We start from the raw sequence: 16,935 nt of genomic DNA on the forward strand, positions 1-16,935 counted from the left end.
AAAAGTTTGCCCACCCCTGCTAATGGGTGGATCTATTTTTTTATCCTAGTTTTTAAATTACATTAGAGATACCACATAGAGTCAACTTATAATGCATGGGATGTTTATATTAGAACTCAAAGGTTAGGTGTTGGAATCTGGGCCTTCTGGTCACCAACATTTCGCCCATCTCTTATTCTCTAGTTGAATGGCTCCCAAAGTGGCTGTGTATCAGGATTAATTAAGAGTTTCTTAAAAATGCAGATTTTCTGTCGCAACTCAAATGTAACAAATCTCTCTGGAGTTCCATTTTCTTTCTTTAAAATATATATTTTATTGATTTCAGAGAGGAAGGGAGAGGGAGAGAGAGATTGAAACATCAACGATGAAAGAAAAACCATTGATTGGCTGCCTCCTGCACATCCCTCACTGGGGATCGAGCCCACAACCCAGGCATGTGCCTGACCAGGAATTGAACTGTGACCTCCAGGTTCATAGGTCAATGCTCCACCACTGAGCCATGCCAGCCGGGCTCTTTTCTTTTTCTTTATTTCCTTCTCCTTCTCCTTCTTCTCTCGCTCTCTTTTTTACAAGTTCCCTGTGTGTTTCTCACACAGCCACCAGGGACCCATTTACGGAAGACATTTGGGAACCACTTTTCGGGTCCAGGAGTTCTTGAGCTTGTGTGTGCATCAGAAGCACCTGGAGGCCTTACTAACATACAGACTGAATCCCCAGAGTTTCTGAGTCAATGTCTGAAATGGAGAATTTGCATTTCTAATGAGTTTCTAGGTAATCTGATCCTGCTGGTCTGGGGAGAACCCAGGGCTTTTACCCAGTTACTTGTGCACATATTAGTATTCGTTAGCATTTCTATTATGTGGCTAAGGAGAAGAGCTGAACATCACACTCACCTGAGAGCTTTATTTTTTTTTTAACATTCAATTATTGGGGTTAAACTTGCACTTCATCCCAGATCTACTGAATCAACACCACTAGGAAGCCCTAGGAATTTTATTGTTATGAGTTATGCAGAAGATTCTGATTTATTACAAAGACTTGAAACATTGCCTTATATAAAAAAGTGTTTGTTGTTTGTCTAAAATTCAGGTTCAATGGCTCATTCCATGTCTTTATTTGGAAATCTGGCAGCTGTACTTACTAGGCTATCTTTGCCAGGAGTGAGTTTTCTCTGTATGTTCCCTCTTTTGCTCAACATAGCTCTAGTTTAAATGCTTATGGAAGTGGTGGTGAGTAGTGAAATCCATGCAAACACAATGTGTGGGGGTGAAGAAGAGAAAATTAAGATGTTTCCTCAGGAAAGAAAACACACACACAAAGGAAAATTCATTAATCTAGACAGCAGAAACACAGTCAGAAAGAAAATGTCTGCTAATGGTTTTTCACCAGACAATTCGTCAATTACACAGTCAAAAGAAACCCTGAGGAATAAGAAGGCAGCAAAGATGCTATTAAACTGTTCCAAGTGAAGCCATATATAATTAATTTCAAACAAGCACAGCTACAAAAACTCAAATACTTCAAGGTGCTGAGTGAGAGGCGGATAAATCTGTATCAGGCTTCAAAACGACGCTTCCAGGTGAGTCTACTCTTCAACCATAAGCAGGGAGATAATGATGTCTGCCTCCTCCCTGTTTTATTGGAGGCTGAAGAGCCTTAAGTTGAGACCCTCCCATTGCATCAAAGAGAAGAAAAAACAAGCACACGGCCCAGCCCCTGACATCAGCACATTACTACTAAGAGACTGAATCACATGAGTGGGACAAACAAAACAGAGAAGAAAAATGCACTGATGCAGAAGACAGAGAAAATAAGCAAAGTGATCGGGCAAGCCCTTCCCAGGCTGAGTAACCACCATGAGCATCACAGGCCCTGCAAAGCAAGCAGCTTTCTCCCAATGCGGTTTTACCATTTCACAGGTTAGAGGTCGGTGCTTTTCCTGTAAAGGACAAGGCAGTACATCTTCTAGACTTAGTCGGCCAGACACACTCTGCTGCATCTATCTAGTCATCCTTCCTGTTGTAGCATGAAAGCAGCCCTAGACAATATGGAAGTGAAAAGACATGGCTGTGTTCCAATAAAACTTTATTCACAAAAATAGGTAGTTGATATGGACTAAATGTTTGTGCCCTCCACCCCAATTCATATGTTGAATACCTAATGTGATGGTATTTGGATGTGGGACCTTTGAGAGATAATTAGGTCATGAACGTAGAGCCCTCATGAATGGATTAGTGCCCTCATAAGGGAATGCAGGGAATGGAGCTCTCTCCCTGCTTTCTGCCCTTAGATCATACAAATAGATGGTGTTCTACAAACCACGATGAGGGCCCTCATCAGATACAATCTGCTGGCACCTTGATCTTGGACTTTCTAGCACCTAGAACTGTGAGAATGAAATGTTTTTGTTTCAGTCATTTAATTAAAAGTATATTTGTTACAGCAGTCTAGCAGACTAAGAACAGTGAGGCATATTTGGCCCATGGGCCATAATTTACCAACCCTCACCATAGGTGAGTGTGCATGGCAAGCATAGTATCATTAATGGATACTATGGAGCACTGGGTGTCCTAACGGTGGATGTTCAATAAAACACCAAGACTCCATTAACTCATCACTATGCATACAAGGGCAGAGTGTTTAATGATCACCCCGAAGTGTAAAGGCAGGAAATCAAGATTCTAGGAATAAAAAGAAGGTGCTTATTTTAAATTCTGAGACTGTTCAAAATGGGAAAAAGAAGGAGATATGGGGACACAATGTTTTAGGATGTTTTTAGAAAGTTTTCTTGGTGGCCCTGCCAGAGAGAAGCTGACTGCGGGGAAGGGGAAGAGGGACCGTCTTGCTAGGTTCTCTGACTTTAATCTGCTACTCCTGAGGGTTCATCGTGTGGTAAGGTATCATCGTCCTTCATCAGGGAGGTTTCCTGACCTTCTAAATTCACATACTTTGCATTTAGCATCCTAAGAAGTGTACTTCCCCAAAAAGAAAATACGAAGTCACTTTGGCATGAAGTTTTATAGTTTAAGCCAGAAAATATCCCCCAGGGTGTGTGTAAAGCATAACTTCAGTGACCTCCTTTATGACACTGGTAAATGTGTTTCATCTGAGATCTTCATGTCAGTCAGGCAACACCCAAGCATGCATTTTACTCTCATAATTTAAAAGCTTTATTCTCCTCCACACACACACAATTAGCACACATTGCTTTTTCATCGGGGGAAGGGTGAGACTTCCCAGAGACACTCTGAGCTAATCACAGAAAGAGATCTGACCCAGCAGCTTCTGAAAGAGTCAGTGAGGTCAAGGAGTCCTTTCAGCCGAAGGCCTGGTCAGGTGGGGACAACATAGGCTACTAAAGCCTGTCCATTGTGGGTGCTGGCAGGATCCTTCCTGCAAAAGTGACAAAATGCAGCCTCTTTGACCAGGAAGCCTGGAAGCCAGAAAATGCCCTCAGTCCGGGCCAAATTCCCTTCCTGAATCCCATGGCCTCATGCAAGAGCGTTTTAACCAAGCAAACAACTGTCTTCTGCTTTGAGTCCAATGTGTACTCTTCACCAATTGCAAGATTGCTCTTCATTCAAAAGTTCGCTGTTTACACAGTTTTTAGTTTGTGCGTCAGAGGGCTGGGCTCTGCCTCTCCTAGGAATGGCGGCATCATATCAACGGAAGCATGAAAACCCAGGCAAGCGCTGGCAGGCAGAGCGTGTGGGCACTGCTCCCAGACGTTCTCTGAGCGTGCATTACGGCGAAGACCGCGTTAGTGTGGTTGGTGGGTAATTCCACATTGCAGATCATTCCTTCACAGCACGACCTACACTCCTGTTACAAAAGGAAGAGCAGAGGGAGATGAGAGAATGAATAGCAGGAAGAAGAGGGAAGGGTGAAACGAAAAAACAAAACAAAACAAAACAAAAGCTTCTGGATCTCTAGCTGAGAACAGACAGAATGAGAGTTGGATAACCAGTCTATCAGCCACCCAGGCCCTTAGGTAGCCTTCCTTCCACTGACCTGAAAGTAAGGAACTTCTGGGGAATCTTTTCTTAATGTGTTTTATCTACACCAGCCCAAGCATAAGCAGGGGGAAGAAGAGGAAGGGCAACTGAATAAGACTGTTTGATTGAGTCAACAAATCTTCTGAAGGCTTGTAAGGGAAAACACTGAAACAAAAATGAAAGCTAGAAACATCTTGGATTGCCCATTGATTTTCTTTCTCAGTACTCCTTGTTAGGGGATAATAATGCCCCTCTATTGTCTATAGAACACCTGATTACTATCATTACAACAGCAATGACTTGCTAATTATGGTTGCTGAGCGATGAAAACTGCTTGCGCCCTGATAGCACAAGGTGTTTTCAGGGGAAGCCATCACCTGCCTTAATACCCGGTAAAATGCCTCAACCTTATAATCCTCGCCATTCATAGAGGCTTCCAGGATGGCTAGGGAAGATAAAGACAGTGACTCTTAAGTATCTTTATCAGTGCTTTTTAACGTAGGCTGCACATCAGAATCTCCTTGAGGAACTTAAAACAAAACAAAAAAACATCCTGACGCCCAGGACCCCACCCTGAGGTTCTGTCTCAGTTGGCCTGGGATGGCCCCTCCCACCACCACCATGGCTTAGACAAGCTCCCCAGGAGACTCTCCCTGCAGCCAGAGCTAGAAGCCACTTTTCTGTACATACAGGCAGAGTCCAGTTCTAAAACCTCATGAAATTAACATACTCTCAAGTAATTTTTTCTCAAGCATTTTAGGGTTCCAGACATATAAAAGAGTAAAATGCTCACTTAGGATGTTAGAATAAGAAAATGAGAGAGCTCTATCGATCTAAAATGTATCTATAGTTCATCATATTAAACTGAGGTTAATCTTTCAGACTCTTGCTTCCTCATCTAAGCAGAGCTAGTGGGTGAGAAGGTGCCACCATTTTCCTCTTTCCACCTTCCAGCTGCCCTGTCCAGTCTTCTTGGTGATTTCTGGCCATTAGCAAAATAGGTGGGCTGAGCTCTGTAGCACTTGTCCTTCTCTCATGGATGGTCTATTCTTGGGCTTCCAGACACGACTTCAGACAATTCACCCAAGTCCAAGGTCTAGGGTCTAGCCCTGGAGTCTGGGAACTATCATTTGCTTTTAGTAACATTATTTTTTTGTTGAAGAACAGAAAGTCTTCAACTTCTCTTAGGTCTCCATTGCATCACTGTATAAACAGGTTCAACATATTACTTATCCTTCCTGCCTCTCCATGACATATAACTAGCCATCACTAGCAAGACACCTTAGGGCAGTAACTCCACACACACACACACACACACACACACACACACACATGCACACGCACACTCACACGCACACTCCTTACTGTATGTTCAGAATCTCGGCTGTGGTGGCAGCCAACTGAATGACATTCACTTCTGGAGGCGCACTTTTTGGTGATGGATGTACTTCTTCCATGACTGGTAAAGTGATGAACTGTCAAACAGTACTGTGTGTCTAGGCAGGAGGAAAAGAAAAGACGACTTCATTTTTCACATTGCAAAAGACACTCAACAATCACTTCAGAAATGACTAAGATCAGGATGATCCTCAGGTTTCTAGGCAAGAAATACAATAGCAGAGATCTCTAGAGTTTCTAGATGGTATTTTTTAAAAGGCATTCACTTTTGGCCCAGACAGCCTGGCTCAGTGGTTGAGTGTCAGCCTATGAACCAGGAGGTCACAATTTGATTCCCCGCCACGGCACATGTCTGGGTTGTGGGCTCAATCCCCAGTGTGGGGGGTACAGGAGGCAGCCAATCAATGGTTCTCTCATCACTGATATTTCTATCTCTCTCTCCCTCTTTCTTCTTCTCTGAAATAGTATATATATATATATATATATATATATATATATATATATATATATACATATATATATATTAAAATACATTCATTTTTAAGCACTTGTGCATTTTTAAAATGAATATGAAACGGGCACCTATCCTTTGGTGCCAGCTAGAATAGAAAAAACTGGACAAGCTTTTCATCAAAACCATAGGTTTGCCCATTTCATATGAAAGTGTCAGTATCTGTCTCTGCCTCATCTCTCTCTCTCTCTCTGAAGCACATGTTCTATGCCTAAAATAAAGTGGAAAATGTGAATTTAAAATGCAATGGATCAGAATACTCTGGTTGCATTATTCAACATTCGATACATTAATAGGCCGGGTGGAATGAAAAGCAGGTGCTTCAAAGTACACATGAAGACCACCTTCCTTACTCCAAGTATTTGTATGTTCTCTTCTTCTTTAACTAACTGTTACTTTATCTGTCCCCTTCCCCCACTTCATAGCTAACCCATTTCTACATGGACCTATCCTTATAGCTTTAATCACTCACATCTTATTACTTTGGGTTCTTTAAAGAGTGATTTCACTCACTCTCCCAGAACATTCCGCTTTAGTTCTGTAACTCTTCTCTAGTTACCTCAGGCCAGTAAAATGCTGTTTTGTTTATTGAGAAGGGACTACAACAGCAACGTCATAGAATGAGGGGGAGATATTTGACTAAAGTTGAGAATACTGGACCTATGAAATTGCCTTTGTCATAAGCAAGCAAGCCACATTAGCACCTTTGAGGTAATTTTCTTTTTTTAAAATGTTTACTATTATTTTAAAAAAATATTGAGTTAACAATGGTTCTTAACATTATGTAAATTTCAGGTGTACAATATTATCATTTGACATCTGTATACTTCACTGTGTGCTCACCATGAAAAGTCTAGTTTCCTTCCGTTAGCATATATTTGAGCCCCTTTACCCAATTTGCCCTCCCACCTCCCCTCTAGTAACCACCCATCTGTTGTATCCATGACTTTATCTTTGTTTTGTTTTGTTACTTTGTTTGTTACTTTTTGGTTTTATATTCCATATATGAATAAAATCATGTGGTTTTTTTTGTTCTTTTCCATCTGATTTATTTCACTTCGCACAATACCCTCAAGAAATATTGGCAATATTTCAATATTTCTATCTTTCTTATGGCTGAGTACTTTTCCATTGCATATATGCACCACTCTTCTTTAACCACTCGTATGTCAGTGGACACTTAGGTTGCTTTCATAGCTTGGCTATTGTAAATAATGCTGTAATGAACATGGAGGTGCATTTATCTTTACAAATTAGTGTTTTCATATTCTTCAGATACGTACCCAGAAGAGGAATTGCTGGATCCTATGGTAGTTCTAGTCTTAATTTTTTGAAGAACTTCCATACTGTTTTCCAACATGGCTATACCTGTTTACAATGAATGAGGGTTCCTTTTTCTCCACATCTTTTAAAATACTTATTATTTCTTATATTATTGATAATAACCATTCTAACAGGAGTGAGGTGGTATCTCACTGTGATTTTGATTTACATTTACATTATAGATAGTGAAGTTGAGCATCTTTTCAGATATCTGTTGGCCATTTGTATGTCTTCTTGGGAGAAGTGTCTATTCGGGTCCTCTGCCAATTTTTTAATTGGATTTTTGTTGTTGTTGTTGAAATGTATGAGTTCTTTATATTTTTTTTCTGTTCATCAGATTATTTATTCATTTGATTTTTAGTTTCACTTGTTGATAGATGTGTATTTGTTTAATACTATCCCCTTATAGGAAATATCATTTGCAAATATCTTCTTGCATTTGGTTTGCTGCCTTTTTGTTTTGTTGATTGTTTCCTTTGTTGTGCAGACACTTTTTAGGTTGATGTAGTCCCATTTGTTTATTATTGCTTTTGTTTTCCTTGCTTTTGGAGTAAAATATGCAAACACACCCATAAGACCCATGTCCAGAAACTTAGTTTTTCTTTTTTGTATTTTATTGCTTCATGTCTTGCAATCAAGTTTTTGATCCATTTTGAGTTAATTTTTGTGTATGGTGTAAGTTTCATTCTTTTGCATATGACTGTGTAGTTTTTCCAATACCATTTATTGAAGAGACTTTCCTTTCTTAATTGTATATCCTTTTCTCCTTTGTCATAAGTTATTTGACCACATTTATATGAGTTTATTTCCGGGCTCTCAATTCTGTTTCATTGGTCTCTATGTCAGTTTTTCTGTAAGTACTATACCATACTGTTTTGATTACTACAGCTTTCTAGTACAGTTTGAAATCCGGGAGTATGATACCTCTGGCTTTGTTCTTTTTTTCTCAGAGTTGCTTTTGCTATCCAGGGTCTTTTGTGGTTCCACACAAATGTAAAGATTTTTTTGGTTCTATTTCTGTGAAAATGCCATTGGGATTTCGATAGGGATTGCATTGAATATGTAAATTGCTTTAGGTTCATTTTCCTTTTAGTAAATTATGAAAATAAGTGCCTTGGCATTTTGACAGGGTTGTTGTAAGATTTAATTAATAACAAGACTAGTGAACACATATTGAGCAGGTACCACCAGCCAGATACTCTTCTTACATGTATTCACTCATTCAGTCCTTAGAGTAAGTCTTAAGATAAGTCATATTAATATACTCATGTTACAGATAAAATAAAATAAAAGCCTGAAGCACAGTTTCTTGTCCACAGTCACATAGGTAGAAAGTGGTGGGAGGTAGGATTCTAACCTAGGCAGTTTTCCAAGGTTTGTGCACTTAACCAGACACTATTCTGCCTCTCGGTATACTTAATGTCAAACTAGATGGTGCTGTAACATGCTCAACAAGAGTAGCTGACTTATGGTTTCAGAAGGAAAGGGAACCACCAAATGTTTTGGAAAGGCATTTCAGCTTCACTCCAAACAAAGAATTGAAAACTGGTAGCTGCATGTGTTCATATGAAATGTCACACGTGTTAAAGCAGCCCTAGAAAGTCAGAATAAAAGCCAGGGTAAATAAAATAAGAAATGTCATTCTTGTCATATCCTGTTACACAGAGAACCTCTCTTAACAACACCAACAGACCACAGAAGTAAAGCTATAAGGTGAAAAGGAAACCTAAGATGACAAAGAACAATAGCTGCAGGCCCGTTGGCCCCAAGAAATGGTTGACTATCATTTCCCTAAATAATGACAAACTGAAAAGTAAGAAATGATACCCTCACTTAGAATTCCAGATGGTTAGCATCTTGCGGCTGGACTGGCACAGTCACAAATGCACTGGCATGCATGCGGGAATGCAGGGCCATTCCCTGTCACCCTCCGGTTCCCAGGGTGGATGTGGAAGAGCCGACTGTCTTCCCGCTTCCAACACTGCTGTTTTCTTGGTGGTGGAAAGCAGCAGCTTCCCCCCTTTTTTCACATCTTTCAACAGATAAAACCCAGAAATACCCATGCATGATCCCATTAAAATGGATTTGATTAATTAATGACAAATCGGAGCATTATGCACAGACCTAGTAGGAACTGTTTTGGGGCAATTCAAAAGAAGAAAGAAAACAGTTTCCAATGAGTTAAAGCACAACAGGATGGACACCAATGCCCCAATTTACACTGTTCTAACCCGTAACGCCCAGTTTTCAGGAGGCTTTAAAGCAAAGAGTTAAAGAATAACACCACCCTCAGAAATAAGGTAGTGAAGGGAGGCGCTGGGCATCCTCAAACACTCTGCGATAATGGAGATGAATTTCTGCAAAAAAAAAAAATGTGGAAACAAGTCCCCAAATGTGTATACCCTGTGTGCACATGCACTCATAAACACGCACAGTTTAAGGTGGATTGCTCTACAGAAATGTAAAAGAACCCCAACAAAAAATATTTTGGTTATTGATTATTCTTGAAAAGAAATAATGAAAAATGCCGCCCGAGTATATGTCATTATGACTTGTGCTAATTTATGGCATAAGATTCTCCAGTAGCATTAAGGTCTTTAGTGTGTACTATTTATCTGGAAGAGGTAAGTCTATTTCACTGCTATATATAATTTGATGCAGAAATTTCCAAAAGATTCAAGATAATAGTAGACCGAAACTAGTCATCTCTAATTCTGGAAGAATTTGTTTGTTTTCTTTCGCCTTTTACATTTGCAAAACTAAAAAACAAAACACACACACACACACACACACACACCAAAACCAAAACCAAACAAAACAAAAAACAAAAAAAAACGTACTTCTAAAATCTAAACAGTCTGATCTCCTTATAGCTGTAAGTAGTTTTTCAATTCCCAATCATCCATCAGACATCCTGTCTGCTTTACCTCCACATTTGTATATCATTCAACCTCTTGCCCCCTCTACTTCTACCACCCTGGTCCAAGTCACCATCTTCTCCACCTGAAGATAATGAAAGACCGTACTTGGTGTCCCCTTCTACTCTTGTCCCAAACCATCCTTTCTCCACACAGCAAAGAGCAATATTTTAGAACACAACTAGCATCTTGTATTCCCTAGTTTAAAACCCCTCTACAAGCTTCCTATCATATTTACAATAAAATCCAAACTCTTTATTAGAAAAAGAAGGTCCTGTGTGTGTCCCAGTCCTTACCACCTCAACATTCTTCCACTAAGCCTCACTGGCCAGCCTTCTCCCTGTTCACTGAAGAGGCCAAATCTTGCCTCTTGTAGCCTTTGCATTTGCTGTTCCCTCTTATTACCATGCTCTTCCCACAGATGTCCATGTAGCTTGCTTGTTTTGGTCATTCAGGTCTTCTTTCAAACGTACACTCCTCGGAGAAGACTCCCTGACTATCTAATCAAAGGCATCCATTCATTCTGTCAACAAATACTTACTGAGTGCCTAATATGGGCCAGGCACTGGATTAAACTAAGGCTGTATCAGTGAACAAAACGAACTAACAATATAAAACTTTTGTCAAATGAACAAAAGACTTCCCAAGCATCATTCTATCTCAAGAGTACAAAATCTTTCCCTTGCTTTAGCCCAGCGGTTCTCAACCTGTGGGTTGCAACCCCTTTGGCGGTCGATCGACCCTTTCACAGGGGTCGCCTAAGGCCATCCTGCATATCAGATATTTACATTACGATTCATAACAGTAGCAACATTACAGTTATGAAGTAGCAACAAAAGTAATTTTATGGTTGGGGGTCACAACATGAGGAACTGTATTTAAAGGGCCAGAAGGTTAAGAACCACTGCTTTAGCCAGTAAGTATGACTTTTCTGGAGATATCATCAAGCATTTCTGAAATTCTTAGAATGCCTTAGTCAACATTGTAGTCTATTTTTTCTTCTGAGTAAATACTATTTAAGAAATCCTTTCTCGAGTAACACACAACTACAAATTGAGGCTACACCATCAGTTTCCAAGTGTTCTCAGAGTAGTCTAATATCACAATGGTCTCTTAAGAGAAATCTCTAATTTCTATAGAATACCATCAACCTGTTGGCTTATCAAGAGACACCTAAATGAGACGTGATCCCAAAGGAGTCTCCCAAACTCAGCACACTTACTTTGTGGACACCACTTGTCTTCTGCCCATCGATTGCAGTTATAATTATCTCCTGCATTTTCACAGGTAAAACACTTGAAGCTGTTTGGAAATGGTGTAGCTTTAAAGAAAAACGCACAGTGAAATGACAAAACATTTTTAACATCAAATATGGCACAAAATTAGCAACTTTTATAAGATTAGACAAAATTTACAAGCCATTATACTTAGAATTTCTGTTTCTAGGGAGCTAGACTTAACTGCCAAACTCTGGGACAATTTCTTTATTCCCCTTTCTTTAAATATTTCACCTATAAATATCTATTGAAGAGTAATAAAAATCATTCCACAAGCCACTTTGAAATATTCATGGTATTGTTCTGTAATAATTTACAACTTGGGAATAATGAGGATTAAGGGGATATGGGGATGGGTAAGGGTGGAGGCAGCATTGGAGCCAATAATTTGATATGGTTTCATTCCTGAAAAGAACTGGAGTCAGATTAACCTGAGCTTGAACTCTTCCCTTCCCACTAATTAGTTGCATCATTTTTAACTTCAAAGTAATAATACTATGCATAGTAATAGTAACACTGAAGGTCCCCATGACTTGCAGAGGTATAGTGAAAATTGAACAGGCGGTGGCAAGAAAAATATCTAATGGAGTCCCCGACACATCAAATCATGCTGGTTTCCATCCACATGTGCTTCTGTTACAGCTGCATTTAACCGCAATCAAACAATCCCATTTGTATATGTCAATTATTGCATTAGACCTCAACTAGGAATGGAACATTTAATACAAGGATGATAGTAATTCTCAGACCCTATGCTCAGGCCAGGGTATTATGGAAAGAAGGAATTAGGAGCTGCTGGCAGTCTGGTTTGAGAGCAACTAGTATATTCATTTCTCTTTTTTTGTCTTTATGCTTTTTTCCTATCTTTTATCTTGTTATTTTCATGGGCACAAAATGAAAAGTACAATAAATTTGACATTTTTCTATAAGCCAGTATATAAAGCCCTGTGTGAAACTTTCACCCCAAACCATCCTAGTAACCTGACCACAGTTGGGATGATAATTAGAAAGCAGCGGGTACTGAAGATACAGGAGAGGATAAATATTGATGCATAAAACAAGAGTGACATACCAAAGGTAACAGTTCAGAGGACATGAAGTTAAGTATTACAAATACATTTCAGTTTTGCCTATGTATAAAAGTGAATTAGATAGGCAAAAAAGAAGTAATGAAATTCATTTTTGCCTATTAAAGCAGTACAGTTTTAAAATTACTAACACTTCAGTAACAAAAGGGAAAGGGTTAAGAAATATAAATTGCTAGTTATAAAAAGGCACAGGGATGTAAAGTACAGCATAGGAAATATTCTATATAATAAAAGGCTAACACGTTAAATGTCTGGTCGTCTGGTCATCCGTTCAACCAATCAAAGCGTAATATGCTAATGATATGCTAAGGCTGCTCAACCGCTCGCTATGACGTGCACTGACCACCAGGAGGCAGATAGTCAACCAGTCGAACAGTCACTATGACATGCACTAACCACCAGGGGGTAGACAGTCGACTGGTCGATCAGTTGCTATTATGTGCACTGACCACCAGAGGACAGATGTTATGATTGGTAGGTTAGCTTGCTGCTGGGGTCTGGCTGATTGGGACTGAGGGAGATGGGCCAGACATGCCCTGGACTCCTCCTATGGTCCCTCCCTGGCTGGCCAACCTCCCATGTCCCTCCCCAGCCCTCATCGTGCACCAGTGGGGTCCCTTGGCTTGGCCTTCACCCTCTCGCAATCCGGGCTGAGGGACGCCCCCCCCCAAGTGCACGAATTTGGTGCACCCAGCCTCTAGTAGTCAATAATATTCTAATAACTATGTATGGTGTCAGATGGGTACTAGACGTATTGGGGGATCACTTCATAAGTAATATAAATATAACCACTGAGCTGTATACCTGAAACCAATATAATATTGTATGTCAACTGTAATAGAAATTTTTCTTAAAATCTAAAAACAAAATATTACTGCTTAATGCTGGTGAATGAATGTCCTAAATAATAAAAAAGTCCAAAGTGGAAATCAATAATGACACAGGCTCTCTTTAGGAGTTGTGTAAAGACTGTGGTTCCCAAGCCTGGCTGTGTATCTATAGTATCAGGAGAGCTATTTTAAAAGAAGAGGGAGGGGAAAAAGAAAAGAAAAATATACTTTATAGCCCACCCTCTTGACTATTGAATCTCTGGAGAAGGGACCCAGGAATGTTTAGTTTTAAAGGCATTTATCATGATTATGATACTCTTTCAGGTGTGGGAACCACAGGCATTCACATTTCTACCAACAAATTTTATCTATAACAACCTCTCTCTAATAAAGTATATCAGAGAAGTAGATAAGTTTTACTTGTCTGAAGAGAGAGAAAGGAGGGAAGATGACATATGTATACAAGCACATATGCACACACATATATGTATATCCTATCTAATAAAAGACAAAAAGGGTAATTGACCGTACCTTCGCTATACTTCCCATTGGCTAATCAGGGCTATATGCAAATTAACTGCCAACAAAGATGGCAGCTAATTTGCATACATAGGCTCCAAGCGGTGGAGCGAAGCCAAATGGCCCCGAAGCGGCTGAGCAGCAAGGCCTCACGGCCCCAGGATCGGCAGAGCAGCGAGGCCTCACGGCCCCAGGATCAGCAGAGCAGCAAAGCTGTGCATAATATTCATGAAAGTCCAAGTATATTTCCTCCAAATTTTACACATATTAATCTGTTTTCAAGACTGTTAATGGTCATTGAGCCCTGGCCAGGTGGCTCAGTTGGTTGGAATCTTGTCCAGTACAACAAAAGGTTGTGGGTTTGATCACCTAGTTGGGGCAGGTATGGGAGGCAACTGATCGCTGTTTCTCTCACACATTAATGTTTCTTTCCCTCTCTCTCCCCTGTCCTCTCTCTCTAAAAATCAATAAAATAAACACATATCCCCAGGTGAGGATTAAAAAAAAATTGTTAATGGCCATTGATAGAATATATCGTTGATGCAGAGACTTCCTACAGCCAATATCCTCCCCCAGTGAAGAGAGGAACAAAGAACACTGAACTTCCTCTGCCATTCTTAGGCACAGTGCTCAAGAGATTATCTTAAACAAGAACCCTTTTGAGACTTCACCAGGAAGCCAAAGCATTTTAAAGGATGGAGAGAATGTCAGAAGTAGTGAAGACTTTCTGTCTTATTCTAGGTACAAACCAAATGGTCTCGAAAAGGCAAAGTTACTATAGGTGGAAACAGGAACTTCAAATGGGCATTCTGGCCCCACAGACATGACCTATGAGGGTAACCACTACTTACGGTCAAGAGGAGGCCTCACGTTATAGAAGTTGATGTTCTTGGCAAAGGCCCGGTTTTCTGAGAAGATGAAGATCTGGACAACTGCTACAGCTAGAGCATGACAGAAGAGCAGCATTCTGACCTTGCGTCTGGGCAAGTCCAAAACTCATATATCTACAATGAAAAGAGAGACTAGTTGAGTTTTTATGCATTTTACATGTCAATAGGAGTATGTTTTGCTTCTCTTTGGAAAGCTTAATTATTCAAATATATTGAACCATCTACTTGTTCTGTAGGGCCAGTGCCTATGTGGGAACTGTATTCTTTCTGATCAGATGGAAGTTAAGCAATGGCTGCCTTCTACTGGTCAGGCCTCTGCACTAGCCAGTTGAGTTTTAGCAGGACATCCAGTGGCCATTCGGGTTCCGGAAGAACAAGCAGCCAGTACTGGCCTGGCTGCACCCCCCTCCCCATTCCCTCATCCCCCCAGCCCCACCCCCGACCCAACACTGCCTCAGGCTGGCCCACTTCACTTCCTGCTGAATCACCTCACTTCCTAACAACCTCAGTTTGGAGACTTGTTCAGCTGAAGTTACTGAACCGCTTATGTGTCCATTCCATTCCTTGAGTAAACACTTACATTCGAGAAATTTTGCAACTCTTTCAAAACCTGGAGGAAACAATACAAATTGAAGCAGTAGGAAGGACAGTGGGTAAAAGGACAATGAGTCTGAGACATAAAGTATCTGCTGGATCCCAGGGCACACAGGCGGTGAGAAGAGAAACAAGAATCACTGTGAAATGCCATCCCACCAGTTTCTGTCATGTTGGGTACAAAGAGAAGCTGCCAGAGGTTCTAGAGAAACATAATTACAGTTTTTGAACAGCTGAAAACCATATCATGTTAGTCCTGCTCACTGCTTTCACGGACTTAAAGTAGGCAGGGCTGAAACCCAACAAAACAGCAGGCATGCTCAAAGCACTGAGTAAAATATATTTTTATTGATTTTTAGAGAGAAGGGGGGGAGAGAGAGAGAGAGAGAGAGAGACATTGATGTGAGAGCAAAACATCCACCACTGCCCTCTGTATGCCCCCATCAGGGGCATGTTCCCTTACCGGGAATTGAACCAGCAACACTTTGGTGCACAGAACAAGGCCTAACCAACTGAACTACACTGGGCAGGGAAAAATACATTAATTTTTAAGCTCCATAGGTTCTGCCCTCTAGAAGCAGACCTTATAGTAAAACAATCTTCAGGATTAATGCTCAGAACCTACAACAGCACCACTGACAGGCTCTCTTTGACAGGGGGAGGGGTGGGGCAGCAGAAAAAGTATGTAACTTGGAATCCAGAGACTTTTATTCAGGTGCTGGCTCTGCTATTTATTAGCTGCCTGACCTAGGCAAGCTCTTTAAATTCAATTAACTTCAATTTCCTCATCTGTAAAGTGGCTTAATAACATCCACCCTGCCCACTCACATGGGGAATTGTGAGCATCAGCCAGGCTCAGGTAGGATCACACAGGATCGAGTATGTAAGAGCACTTGTAATACAAGTTCCATGACAATGCTGGAATCTTAGAGTTCAGTAATATTGGCTGAACTCATTTTCCAATCAACTGGTTTCAGTGGGTATAGAGAGTTTTTTAAATAAAAAAGTTTGCTCTCCTCATATATGGGCATAATTCTTTACATGGATCTTTTGTTTGAAGTTGGTGTAACGATGTGTGGATTTTAGAGTTTTATTTCCCCCTCTTGTGTTGTGAGCATATTGGTTTTGCATGTGAGGCTAAAAATGCCTACTCTTGGATATGGAACTGATTATTAGAGAAAATGTAGCCACACCATCATCTCATTCCAAGTCCCTAAGGAAGCATTCAGGGCTGAAAAAACAAAACTGGTAAGTTTCACAAAACAGTAGTGCTAAACTTTATACAGCACATTTCAGCTCAGTAAAGAATTGGACCTAGTGACATATAAACATATACATAATTCCACACTGGTTCATTGTAGAAACTAAAATTGACCTTTCACAGTTATTAGATTTCTAAAACCCATTCTTATGCTCTTCCTGAAGAAACATACATTTAGCCAACTATTTTATACATTATAGACGAGTGGGTGTATTGATACAAATTCTGCTTCTCCTGTTTATCTCTCTGAGTTGGACTATTCTGTATTTATTATGAATCTGTGGCCAAGTAATGCATATCCCCAAGTAATGGAAAACCCTTTAAGTCAGGG

General features: G+C 40.3%; 2 protein-coding genes across 3 annotated transcripts in view; both read right to left on the bottom strand.

Annotated features, from left to right (window-relative positions):
• Positions 1–14,847, bottom strand: part of LYPD6 (LY6/PLAUR domain containing 6) — a 225,192-nt gene extending 210,345 nt beyond the window's left edge. The window contains exon 1 of one of the 2 annotated variants that reach the window (XM_059704520.1): positions 14,711–14,847. The gene's annotated coding sequence lies outside the window, so the exon portion shown is untranslated. Of the gene's footprint in view, positions 1–11,367; positions 11,467–14,710 lie in introns of those variants that run through there. The other variant, XM_059704522.1, reaches the window with a different exon arrangement.
• LYPD6B (LY6/PLAUR domain containing 6B) lies at positions 1,517–14,843 on the bottom strand. The gene is made up of 4 exons (XM_059704527.1): positions 14,711–14,843; positions 11,368–11,466; positions 5,361–5,491; positions 1,517–3,822 (listed from the first exon to the last, which is right to left on the bottom strand). Exons 1-4 carry the CDS (start codon positions 14,823–14,825, stop codon positions 3,658–3,660), a joined length of 510 nt encoding a protein of 169 aa, XP_059560510.1. The 5' UTR covers positions 14,826–14,843; the 3' UTR covers positions 1,517–3,657.
• Positions 14,848–16,935: the final 2,088 nt, after the last annotated feature.

This window comes from Myotis daubentonii, chromosome 7 (assembly GCF_963259705.1).
Source record: "Myotis daubentonii chromosome 7, mMyoDau2.1, whole genome shotgun sequence".
In the NCBI taxonomy this organism is placed as follows: domain Eukaryota; kingdom Metazoa; phylum Chordata; class Mammalia; order Chiroptera; family Vespertilionidae; genus Myotis; species Myotis daubentonii.

Bases quoted from the DNA above. Each gene is read 5' to 3' on its own strand.
- LYPD6B (XM_059704527.1), bottom strand. From the start codon at position 14,825: ATGCTGCTCTTCTGTCATGCTCTAGCTGTAGCAGTTGTCCAGATCTTC. The intron at 11,467-14,710 runs GTAAGTAGTGGT...TTTTCTTTAAAG, and splicing joins CGTGAGGCCTCCTCTTGACC to CTACACCATTTCCAAACAGC. The intron at 5,492-11,367 runs GTAAGTGTGCTG...CCTCCTGCCTAG, and splicing joins AGACAAGTGGTGTCCACAAA to ACACACAGTACTGTTTGACA.